The sequence below is a fragment of the Nomascus leucogenys genome, chromosome 1a (genome assembly GCF_006542625.1).
Source record: "Nomascus leucogenys isolate Asia chromosome 1a, Asia_NLE_v1, whole genome shotgun sequence".
Classification (NCBI taxonomy): Eukaryota; Metazoa; Chordata; class Mammalia; order Primates; family Hylobatidae; genus Nomascus; species Nomascus leucogenys.
Genome location: NC_044381.1, coordinates 64,353,158 through 64,366,190, shown reverse-complemented (window position 1 = coordinate 64,366,190; position 13,033 = coordinate 64,353,158). Strand labels below are relative to the sequence as shown.

Genomic DNA, 13,033 nt, shown 5'->3' with positions numbered 1-13,033 from the left:
CAACCGCACTCCCACACAGATGCCCTGCTGTTCTTACTGGTGGCCATGAGTTCACAGTGAACAGTCTGCTCTGAAAAAGTCTGAAGGTAGCAACTCTGTCATCCTGACTGCTGCACATTACAGCGGGAATATTTCTGCATCTGAGAAGTGACCCTATGCTGATGTTATGCCATGCCACACCACGAGGATTCCCGTGTGGAATCCCAGAGTCTGGCCAGGGATGTTCTGACTGGCATCAGTTATAATCTGCATAACTGACAGCTGGGAGATCTTTAATGTTTGTTTTTTTACCTCTCCTGAAATGATATGGCAGTAATATAGGAATTTCCATTACTTCGGATACCAAACCCTAACAGCTGTTGGTCAAAATTCTTCAATTCTAGGGAGCCGATTTGAAATAACTCTTACAAAAGAAAATAGGTTCCACCATCACTGGAGTACCCATTTTTTTTTTTTTTTTCTGGAACTGGTGTTGAGGAAGAGGATACAAAAGGCAAGGCAAATTGAGTTTCATGAAAGGTATTCTGAAACTTTTTTTTTTTTTTTTTTGAGACAGAGTCTCGCTCTGTCACCCCGGCTAGAGTGCAGTGGTGCCATCTCAGCTCACTGCAACCTCCGCCTCCCAGGTTCAAGCAATTCTCGCGCCTCAGCCTCCTGAGTAGCTGGGATTACAGGCATGCGCCACCACACCCGGCTAATTTTTGTATTTTTAGTAGAGACGGGGTTTCACCATGTTGACCAGGCTGATTTCAAACTCCTGACCTCAAGTGATCCACCCGCCTTGGCCTCCCATAGTGCTGGGATTACAGGCGTGAGCCACTGTGCCTGGCCTGAAACAGTTTTTATGAAGTTAAAAATATTCTGTGGATTTAGAGTAATACCATCTTTAAATCACTCATGATATCCAAGTCCCCTGCAACAAATTATAATTTAAAATTTAAATATAACATCACAGAAGATGGGAGAGTTGGAGCCAGAATGAGAAATTAGGGTAGCAGAAAGGGGTCCAAGAGAAACATAAGGCCAGCATGCATTTTAAAGCCAGGAATGACAACATCTATTTAAACCCTCGTGTTTCATGGGATTGATCATGGTTTACCACATGGCGGGGTGTGGTGCAAAGGACAAACTGCAGCACCACCCACCCACTTACTCCATCCACAATGTGTACTGAGTTTCTGCCATTGTTAACACACTCTAGATTAGTCGTGCCAGGGATGCTCCTGACTGTTCTGTCTTTTCTCTCCCCACTGACATTGACTGAGAACTTGCTATGTGCCAGAATCCTTCGAAGTATTTCACATAAATCAGTGTAAAAGCTTACAACACCCCTGTGAGCTACTACCGTGCTAGGTGGTAAGCCATGATCAATCCCATGAAACACGAGGTTTAAGTAGATGTTGTTATTTCTGCCTACATTATGTTATCCTCATTTTTCAGAAGAGGGAAATGTGGCACAGAGAGGCTAATTAACTTGCCCCAGGTCACACGGCTGTGAAGTGGCAGAATAGAGATTCAAACTCTGGCAATCTCACTCCACTGTAAACCCCTAGTTGTGCAACTGGGGCAAGCTTGTCATCTGTAAACTTCTCCATTTGTCTATACCATGGGGTTAACAACACCTACCTCACAATGTTCTCTACCCCATCCATTTTGACGAGTAAATGAGATTGAGATAATGCATGTGAAGGGCCTAATACTTTACTGATCATAGACTTCTTCAACGAAGCTGGGAAATGCTACAACTTAGGCAAAGCTATAATGATAGAAATTTTACTTCTATAATGAAATCATAATTTTGAGAAAATCATAAAAGAATGAAAAAAAGCTGATCTTTGGGACAGGCTAGTTAAGATGAATATATGAATATTTGATAATGAATGCTGCTTGCCAAAATGCTGCTGCACAGCTTGCCAAAATGGACCACAAGATACCTAAACACCATTTGTAATCTAATTGCATTAGCTTCACAAATATAGGAAGAATGGAGACACAAACACCACACTCTGGGTGGATGGACATGAAGCAGTCTCTGTGGTTCAGGTAGGGCTCAGGAGGCCACCCTATCTTCTGGTTAAAGAGCAGAGAATGAAGTGGGAATGAGAGTGGAAGGCAAGGTGGAGATGCAGTGGAGAGCAAGGAAGACAAGTGAGCTCATTGTGCTGGCTTCCAGTCTGGCTTTCTCTAGAAAGGGGGTAGGCATGAGTCTCACGTTGTTAGGGGAGAGGGGTGTTTCTATCTAGGGCACATTAAAGACTGACAGCACATAGGGCAAAGCTCTCTCTAGAAGTTTCTCCCAAAACATGTTCCAGAGAATACTACTACTGACAGGTATCTACCACATGGTGACAATTAGCAGGTATCTATCACATGGTAACAATGTATTCTGTGCTCAAGTAATTATGGGAGCTGCTGTGACATCTTCTTAGTGCAGGACTTCTCAGAGCCTTTAAGAGGAAGACACCTGTAGCAAATGTCCGAAAAGGAGATCTATTTTCTTGAGCTTATTTGCCAGTGGAACTCTATTAGTGACAAGCACTTAGCCTGACTAGAATGCTGCAGGGCACAGTGGGAGGAAAGATGCTTCACACACTGGCGGGTCCACCTTTCTTTAAGGCAGTGGTTCCCAAACGCTGGTGCAGAGTAGAATCTCCTGGAGGGTTTGTTAAAACACAGACTCCTGGGTGCCACCTTCTGAGTTTCTGACTCAGTAGGTTTGGGGTTGGGCCTGAAAACCTGTACTTCTAATAAGTTCGTAGGCAATGCTGATGCTACCGGTCCAGGGATCATGCTTTGAGAACCAGGGCTCTAATGCAATCCCCTAAGGTATATGGGGGCTCTCTGGAAGGATATTACTTCTCAAAAATGATGACCAACAAAGGCAGAATGAACACATTAGGGAGGGACCAAAGACCAAAACAAAAAAAAATGTTTAATGACAGATGTCTTCTAATTCTGCTATTGTGCTCAGATATGTCATCTCTTAAATTGTGGTAGATGGAAAAGCCTTTAAATTTCAGAGCCCTCAGCTTACCTTGTATTATTGTTACCTAACATTCTTTTTGGCTTGTTTTTAATGCAAGTTTCTCAAGCTCAAGAACTGTGTATTGGTTAATTTTTATTCCCAAAGGGCCTATCACAGGAGTCTGCATAACAACAGTTGGCATTTGGGGCCAAATTCCTTTGTTTCTTTTCACATTAAGTAGAAAATACCTGGCCAAACCACAGCTCCAAATTCTCTCTCCATGTGGCAAATGAATCTTGTAAATTTTTTGTTAAGAAAACAGTAATTTTCAAAACCCCAAGTCCAAATCCAACAAGCAACGTTGAATTTTAGTATACAGTTGGTACTACATGAGTGGCAGACACCACAATCGACAAATTGAACAGAAATTAAAGACTACTTTGAAATGGAAACCTAAGCTTCAAGGTCAGTGTCTGTTCAGAGATAAAGCACCACGAATACAGGGCACGTGGTGAGCAGTTCTCATTCACATCCAGCCATGTCCATCTGGTCAAACAAACAATGTAGGCAGAGGAAGAGAGGGACAAAACGGGGGTCCCTGCAGGGAGTGAGGGAAGAAGGAGGAATCAGAAAACAAAGGAGGAAACTACCCCCACCTTTGTTTAGGTGAAAGTGCCAAACCAGAAATTACTGATCAGCTTGGGGTTAAGGACATTGCTAAATGGATTGCAAAATAAATCCACAGAGCTTTACTTTCTCCTTCCTTCCTGGACAGACGCTATAAAGTCTGCAGCTTTGCTGTGCTCTATGTCCTTTCTGTCAAGGTGGCCTAGAATAACTTGTTCTGAAAGGTCAGTCTCCCTTTAGGAAGCAGCGTGGCACCATCTTCCTTACAGAGCAGTGTCTCCCAGGCACATGTGGGCACCTGGTGCAAGCTCCTTCCACTTGAGCCCAGCCCAGCCTGCTCAGGATCAACACTCTTTGCCCCAGCTTCCCTTTGCATTGATGAAGTCCGTGTATGCTCCCTGACACAGTCACTTTTTGGAGAGTGCTGACTTAAACAGGCATCTCCACTTACACTTGGAAAAAAAGGCTTCTAGCTGGATGTAACGTCAACCAATCTGATGAGCACTTTAATGGATGTAAAAGGAACATGAAGCAGAAAATACTTAATGACAGGCAACAGTTCCTTCCAATGCATAGACGCACATTGTAAAATGATACTTATAAGTTATAAATGAAATGTAACCATTTAATTTTACCACTCTATAATGAATTCCTCACGCCAGAGTAATTTGCTTGTAAAAATAAATCTATGTTTTCCAGATGCCTATTCCGCTCTAGGCAGGTCTAAAATGTATTTATAATCAGAAAGCCTCTATCTTGGTTGTTCTGATCAACAGAGCCATCTAATTTTTGGTTCAAATGAACTGTGGAACTTCGGGATACCCATCCTTTGGAAGCTTTGAAGTAAAATCTCTGATTTCTTATGAGGCAGCTGGATTTTAAAGAAGTAATAACACCTCTATAGGACACCACTGTGGAAATAAGAAAATATAACCCACAATACAATTGGCACTGATGAGCTTTGGTACAGGGATGCTGTGTACCTGAACATTGCTTTACGTTCAAGTGATGTGCCCGTGCCTGCTTTTTCCCTGTAAGGCCATCTCAGCACTACCTAAGTGCCATAAGGGGACTGGAAAGGCATAAATGTTCTATCTGTAGGAGTCCAAAACTATCGGAGGGCTAATAAACAAGGTGTCCCAAATGAAACCTGAACCTTAAAATTTTTGAAACCTTGATGGATAGAACCTAGAAAAAACTAATCTCAAAGCAACATGTAGTTTTCAACCTCAGGAGTCTTCAGTACTCCTTTGGGGGCAGACTGCTACTTTATTCTGGAAGATTCACCTGAACGGGCTCTGGTAGCATTCCTTGATAGGGGCTCTTTGGCATTTTGGTAGAGATAAAATCTTTGTTTTGTGGCTCTGCCCTGGACGTTATAGGGTCTTGAGCACACCTGGCTCTGGCCCAGAAAATGCCCCCAGTCATGGTGACAAGCAGAGGTGGCCCCACTCATTTCCAAACACATCTTATGGAGGCAGTCCCTGTCTAACAGAGACCCTGAGTGAGGCACACCAGACTTTTGTGCTTCCACCAAACTTGGGGAAGCTAACAGCACCATTCACCTGGAAGCCCAGGTGGCATATCTGGTAACCATGGGGCACGTGAAGTCAGAACTATGTCTCTATGTCTCTTTGATTTAAAGTTCTCTGCTCTGTACAAAATAGGATGTGACTGTGCCTGAAAAGCAGCTGGCTCTCTCTGAGAGGCTTGTGGGTTGTTGTTTTGAATGCTGTGCCTGGAAGACAACTAAATTAAGATGGAGAAGACCTTGGAGAGACTTGCTGGCACAATGTCACCACTTCGTGGAAATGGGAAGACAGTGAAAGGGAACTAGGTCAAGCTTGGATGGGCAGCTCCCCAAGAACCTGGTGATGTTCTATCCGTAGCACTGTTTAGTCTCAAAGTCCCAAAAGGTATGAAGTTCAGACTGTCTCCATGGAGTTGTCCTGTTGGGAGCCACGGGGCAAGACACATCTCCTTGGGTTGGGGGTGGAGCTTCCCTTAAAAGAACTGGACCTTCCCACTGTCCATCATTCTGGGAGAGGCTAATTTTAGAAGAAGACAAACACCACAGAAATGGGCCTTATGGCAGCAGGGCCTCTGAGGCACAGGCAAGGTTTGTGTCCCCCAGATGAAGTGGCTGAGTGTATCCCTGACACATGGAAGGAACTAAAAGGTCCTATCAGTAATCCTGACACTAGGTCTGGCCTAGCAGGGTTGTGACAACAGCCACTCTTTAGGCAGTTGCAAATCACTCCTCCCTGGTTTATAAAAACATCGTAGTCATGTCAAAAGTTACGGCATGGGCTTACTGTCCTAGGAGGAGTTAAGAGAAGGGCCAGCTCTGAGCTTGGGGGAGAAGCATTTCCTCCAAGTACAGAGAGGTGGTCAGATCAGTGGGTGACACACAGAGGCCCCAGCAGCAGGAGTGGCAGTGAGCAGCCTGAGGAGGAAGCCATGAGAGGGACGTGGGGCCATTTACACAGCAACCTGGGAACTGCAGGATAACTGGACAGCTGAGGGTTCAGGGGCATCATAATTACGGTGTCGGTGATGGTATGAGCTGTTTACTATTCACCACATGGCAGAGTCTGGATACGTGGCTATCATAAGAATCAGCTTGGGCATAAGGCCCAAACCAACTGCCTCTCCTCTGCAAGCACCTCTTGGAATTGCTGGTCACTTACTGTTCCTTTCTACTTCTCAGGCAGAAGGCAGCGGTCAGAGGTGTTCACATCTGCAGGCTTCCCCTGCACTCTGGTGGCACTTGGCCTCTAACACTGTCCTCTCCTCCTTGGGCACACCCCACACACTCCCTGGCTTGCTTTGCCATTCCCTCATTCATGCTGCTGAGCTTGAGAACAAGGATCTCACTTTATCAGCTACTGTTTTTCCTCCCTGCCAAGACCCTGCACAGCTCTTCATGCCTAAGTGCTCAAGGAATAATTTTTTCTTTGATTGCGAGATTAAGGATTCTCAGTTACTGCGGTCTACCTGTCCCTCTTTCTCCTTCCACATTACCACACAAACACCAGGGTGCAACCTGGGAGTGTGTGAGAGAGAAGGTATGAAATATGGAATGGCTCCTTGAGGGAAGAATCCATTTTGACCAGTTGAAACTGGATAAAACAGAATCTTGCAAGTCCTAACCTATTCCAACTTGCTGTAAATACCTGGTCCTAGACTTCTACCACGATGCTGTCCCTAGGGCTCTAGGTGACAATGACCTCAAGGCTTGGGGAGGCTTCCCAGTAGTTCCAGGTGCTGGTGGCACAATGGCATGTGGATGACATGAATGCACCTTAAGTGTTCCTGGAGTCCTGCTTTGCCCATGATTCTAGGTAGTTTTGGTATTGTGGTGGAGATTCTAGAGCTCTGTGTTGCTGCATTTATTCATGAGAATAAACCAGTTCTGGATGGTTCAAACTAGTTGTGAATGACAAACCAGATGAGAGTGGTTCCTCCTGGATCAAACAGGCTTGTTCCTTTTATGTCTTGATTAAACAGATTCAAACATGTTACGACTGGCTCAAACTAGTTTAAACAGGATTAGCCTTGCACTGACTTTAGATTAGCCAGGTTAGATTTGATCAAAGAGTTCATTTTCCTTGAAGCAAGCCAGTTCAATCTAGCTTGAACAGGATGGACTGGTTCAAAAGCAATGCCACCTAGTTTGAACCAACTCTGTTTGCCACTGACCTCCAGCTGTCAGTGGAAGTCCAGTGGTACATGTCTTGCACTTGAGACATAATACTCAAAATGGCATCCTTCCTCATTACATCAACTTTTCAAAGGTGGCTATTTATAACAACCTAAATAGATCATGTTTGTATATAAAGACTCCAGTAGACTTTGGAAATTTTTGTTAACAGGCACATGGATAAGCACTGCCTGTGTGATGTCATCTCAAACCACTCTCCTCTAAACTACATGTGGAGTTGTGGCCAGTGCTGTAGACTGCTCAAGTGCCCACACCTGCCCACTGTCCCTGCTGGAGCACCCAGATGTCCTCACCTTGATCCTGCTTACGGCTTCCTGGGCCTGCATCATGCGCACGTTTTTGGAAGGAGTTTTGTCTGAGAGCAGCTGAGTGGAGCCAAGGTAATTGGCGGCAAAAATGATTCCATCGATCAAGTCTTCAGGGTCGCAGGGTCCCGGAACTGTAACACATAGAGCCACAGTGAGGGAAGCCATCCTGGGGCGGGGACTGCCAACCCCCTCAATGGCACATCACCCCTCTCTCATGCCTCACTGCTGGCACAGGTGAGACAGAGCCAACCTGCTGGTCTAAGGCATCTCTGTCTATCTGCACCCACACCTCATTTTCAAATAGAAGGCAGTTTCTAGAATAATTTGCTTCGCTAAAACCATTTACTATGGAAAGTGATGCAAATATTTACTTAAATATGGAACATACAATTCAGCAATAAAGGACACTGTTTCTCCTGTTAGACTGTGAGCTCTTAGGAGACAAGGACCATGTCATATTCACCTCTGACTCTCTTGTGTCTTACTGTTACCCAGGTGGTATCAACTAGATATTTGCTGGATAAATGCTTAAGTAACTAGATGGCTGTCTTTTTAGAAAAGCTTTTTACAGCAATTCCTATTACTTGCCCCCCCATTCATATCTCTTCCTCCATTTAATCCATAATGGAAGAAACAAATTTACAGATCACAAAAAATAAGATATCTGTTTCAGAATGTCTGGATTCCTGTAATGGCCTCTGACCTCAATTGTGCAAGACAGATAACATGACCTCAAAGCCACGGTCCCACGCTGTCAATCTTGTTCACTTACAGGGTGTAATGTTCTTGGCCTGTGCCCACACAAAGACAGATTCCAAAGAAAATCAAATTTTCTGTTCTAATTTACCAGCCTTTTAAGTCAAACCTGTTTTAAATATTTTAACTGGGGGCACCTGTTTCTAACCACAATTACTTGTAAACCCTAACTCGAAATTAAAACATGTCTGTGATTAATATATAACTGTACAACAGTCCCTTAAAAAGGCATTTTAATCTGCAATTGAAACATATGTATTTTATTTTCTTTCTTTTTTTTTGAGACAGGGTCTCACTCTGTCACTCAGGCTGGAGTACAGTGGTGTGATCTCGGCTCACTGCAACCTCCGCCTCCCAGGTTCAAGGGATCCTCCTGCCTCAGCCTCCCAAGTGGCTGAAACTACAGGCACTACCATGCCCAACTGATTTTTGTAGTTTTTGTAGAGATGGGGTTTTGCCATGTTGCCCAGGCTGGTCTTGGACTCCTGGGCTCAAGCAATTTGCACGCCTCAGTCTCCCAAAGTGCTGAGATTACAGGCATGAACCACCATGCCTGGCCCTGTGTATTTTATTTGACTTGAGTGGTACATCTGGGGAGACTAAAATATACATTTTAACCCACTGTTAAAACCTCAGGGTCTTAAATTAGATAACTTGTAATGGAAACAATTTGCTTTTTCCTCTTGGAAGGCTCATCTGAAATGCTTTTTATTTTTATCCTTAAACATCAAGCTCATCTTGAGTTTACAGAGCTGCTTCCTGTGCTGAACTACTTATCAGAGTACAGATGTAAAATAATCTACTCATTTGTCTAAAACTAAGGTGGTTCTTGAAACAAAGAAATTAAAAGTGTTTTAGGAAGGGCTTTCACAAAGCATCTATGTAGTAATTAAATAAGGAAGCCCATTATTTGTCTTATTCTCCATTTTTACAAGCAAGACTTCGAGGCTAACACTGTGAGTAGTACACAGACAAATCTGCCTCCACTACATACCAGTAATGCACACTCTACTCAACAACCACAGGGACCCGCTGTGAATCTTTTATAGATGTGAGATGGATTCGGGCTATATATGATATACAGTTTCAGTTGTATAGCAGGGAAGCATATAAAATATGAACAGGTCTGAATCCACATTACACTTTATATAAAGTAAAAGATTGTCAGTTCTTCTATGATAAGTTCCTGCTGATGCATTTACAGTGTTATGGAAACATAATCATTATTGCCAACCAGATATGGAGAAGAAAGATCTCATCTGGGATACGAACTTTTAAAAGTCTTCCATCTAGTTTTTAAAAATCAATGTTAAAAGAAAAACAAAAATTAACTACCTTCTCTACGGGACTTCTAACATCATATATCCTCTGATTTGGCACTATTGGCGCTATTCACTGAGAAGGTCCCTTTTTGACTACAGTAAGTGTGGGTATGGGGATATGTTTAAAAGCAATCCAAATTATATTTAAATGACTGTAGAAATGCCAAGCAGCCAAGACACACAAATATCCGACCTAAACACATTTTGAGATATGGTCTTATGCCATTTATCCTTTCAGGAAATTGAATATAATTGAATGTCACTGTGATCGCACCACACCCAGAAAAATAAAAGCCCCAATTTCATAAGTTCACTTTGGGCTCAGTGCTAGTATATTCTTACACAGTTAAAAAAAATTAAACCCTTAATGATCCTATGTCAGAGAATTGCAGGTTTTCTTTTGACCTTTCGGAACGTGGTTTCCCTTTAGTGCTGCCTTTGGATTGCTCTGTAGATGAGGGAGCACACACGTGACATCCTCACACTCAGGCTAACGCTGAGCCTGAAAAATCTCTAGGCCTGGGGGGTGAATATGAAGAAGGGAGCTTTCAAACTTCAGAAAACTTCCCAGAGTGCTCTCACAGAATTTCAGAGCCTCACAAAAATGATGCAAATAATTTACAATGACTCAAGAGAGAAACCTGAGTAACTAAACCAAAACTGTGAGCTTGTCCTGGGCTTTGAGCCCAAGGGTTCATGAAGGTTTATGAGCCCTGGTAACCCTTTCCCAGGCAGTGGAACACAATGACTGTTCATGCACAGTATCCAAAGTCCAGAGACACCCTCAGAGAGATGTCTGGGCGTTCTCTGGCCTCCAGAAAAGACTCCTTGGCAATGTACCCAGGTAGACCCTCAGCATCACCTCTAGCCAGAGAGTGAGTGCCTCTTTGTGAATGAGAAATGGTGCCTGATTTGGTGCCCCATTTGCATGGTACAAACTCCAGCTGGAGTGCAGACCTTGGCTGAACTTTGGCCCCACTTGGCCTCTGAGTAGGTGCCCTTGTGCAGTGAGTAACCTGCAAAACCATGTGTGGCAGCCCTGCAAAGACACTGGTTTCCAGAAAGAAGTATGGTGCCAGCCTGCCAATTCATAGCCTGGCTCTGCACTGCCAACTGTGGGATCTTGGGCAAGTTACCCTCTTGATGCCTCAGTTGTCTCATTATAACATGGGGATAATAATAAAACTCACTTCACAGGATTGAAGTGAGGATTCAATTAGTTATTACATGGGAGGTGCTTAGAACAGAACGTGGCAGAGTAAGCATGCGGTAACTGTTACTATTACTAGCTCATCCACGTAATAGATGAAAATTGCTGGGAAGGTTTTTCTTATTAAAAAAGACAAAAACTTCTGCCTTAGTTAATGTTCATTCCCACTTGAATTTTTCTTATTGAATGTACAAGTTGCACAGGGACAGAATAAGGAGACTTGGGTTTTGGATCTAATGTGACCACTGCTAAGCTGCATGACACTGGGTAAAGCCCACAGCTTCGACTCCAATTTCAGAGTCCCCATCCACATAATGAGCAAAGATGTGAGGAGGATTTTGAGATTTTGAGCTCCCAGCTATCATCCTTTGAGTCTAAGATCCTAAGACTGTTAACATTGTGAATAAGTGACTTTGTGGCCTTTCTTCCCTTCTATTGTCTTATATTTCAGTGCTTCATAAGCCCCAATGCTAAAAGATTCATGAATGACTTAGTGCTCAATATTTTCTTTTCAACCCTTACCTTCAACGTAGGTTGGGAATGAAGCCAAGCTTTTTCTTGACTGTAATCAAGACAAAGAGGTTTCAAAAAGAGCAAAGCATAATGAAATATGCATTAATACAATCATCCATGCAACATGAAAAATAAATACATCATCAGTGGCAGTTACCAGTTATTGATCATTTTTAGTTAGAGAAAGTAAAGTTCAGATAAATATGCATTTATTAGTAAAGGTTACCTAAAACTCAGAATAGTCCATTCATATTTTAGATAATCTAGAAATCTTACATTTCACAATCAGAGAGGTATTTGCCAACTAAAAAACAATCCCACAGACAAAAATCTCTAACAACAATAAAAAGGGCACAGTTTGTATTCTTAAGGATCTGCATTTCCATGTGAAAAACTGATTAGTGAAAGCACCAACGCTATGATTATATGTTGAAATTAAGAATTCTCTTAAGAGAAATTTATTTTACTCTTTGCCACAGTGATTTCTCACTGTGATAAAAATGTGTGCTAGAGTTTTTTAAAATCTCTTCCTTTCATCTCCTACTGATTTATTTTAGTTGAAAAACTCCATTATATAAATCATTATTATGTGTTATCTGAATAAGAACACAACAAAGGAGTAAATTAAAAACCCTGGAATTTCTTTTGCACCTCAGAGCAAAGGTCAGTGTTCTCACAGCACTGTTGGAAGCAGAGATGATGAGCTAGACACCTTTTGGAGCCTGACTAGATGGCAGCTTAACTGCCTGCTCTTCAGAGGAGCAAAACTCACCATACGTTCCTTTCAGAAGCAGATGTCCTAGATGTAACACTGACTGAGATAAGAGAAAGAAATTCACCCCTGCTTCCACCAGTAGCAGAATTTGTAGCTGATATGTCTGGACCAGGGTGATACAAGCATCACAGGAGAGTGGAGAGCTAGTGTTAAATACAAGTCCCTAAAATGGGCAGAAGGTAAGATTTGCAAGGCCAAGAATTCCATTGCTGAGAACCTACCCGGTCTTAGGTGATTATTTAAATGCATGATTTTAAGAGGAAAGATATCTGGCACTGAATAGGTGTTGGATAGGCTGACCTGCATAAATGGTAGACTCTGGGGTGCCTGGCAGGCTGCATGAGGAAAGCGCCCTGGGTGAGTCTTGGAATGTCATGGGGAGCAACCCCCTAACCTAGCACTTGACATAGTGCTCTTTCCTTGGAGGATGGGAATGGCAAAGGGATGATAACTTAGTTAATACTTGGACAACAGTCTAAAAATAGTAGTTTTAATTGTTTTGTGAAAAATTGGGGCAGTTGAAGAAACCTAGTTGTAAGACTCCAGCTCAATTCAGGATGACAATTCAACTCTAATCACACAATAATACATTGTACAGGGCAGCTTTTCAGTAAACCTGCTGCATGTGTGCTCAATGAAATGCCAAGGTGGTGCTTCTCCCATTTCTCAGCGGGAGAAATGGCTCTGCACACCAAAGTGGGTGGGTTTCTAGTGCACCAGGAATGAAAAATTACTGGCTAGTAATGCATTTATGAGAAAATGCACACCAAATAAAAGCCAGGATATGTGGATAGGGGGAAAGAGAACTCCAGTTTCAGCAGTGCTTTACATTA

The 13,033-nt window shown here is 42.9% G+C and overlaps 1 protein-coding gene across 3 annotated transcripts in view; it reads right to left on the bottom strand.

Moving 5' to 3' along the window:
* The window catches only part of APBA1 (amyloid beta precursor protein binding family A member 1), a 242,142-nt gene that overhangs the window by 32,667 nt on the left and 196,442 nt on the right, over positions 1-13,033 (bottom strand). For all 3 annotated transcript variants that reach the window (XM_003267392.3, XM_030810047.1, XM_030810045.1), the window contains 2 exons: positions 11,435-11,474; positions 7,610-7,755 (listed from right to left, as the gene is read on the bottom strand). In XM_003267392.3, coding sequence (XP_003267440.1) covers positions 7,610-7,755; positions 11,435-11,474 — 186 coding nt within the window. The remainder of the gene's footprint in view (positions 1-7,609; positions 7,756-11,434; positions 11,475-13,033) is intronic.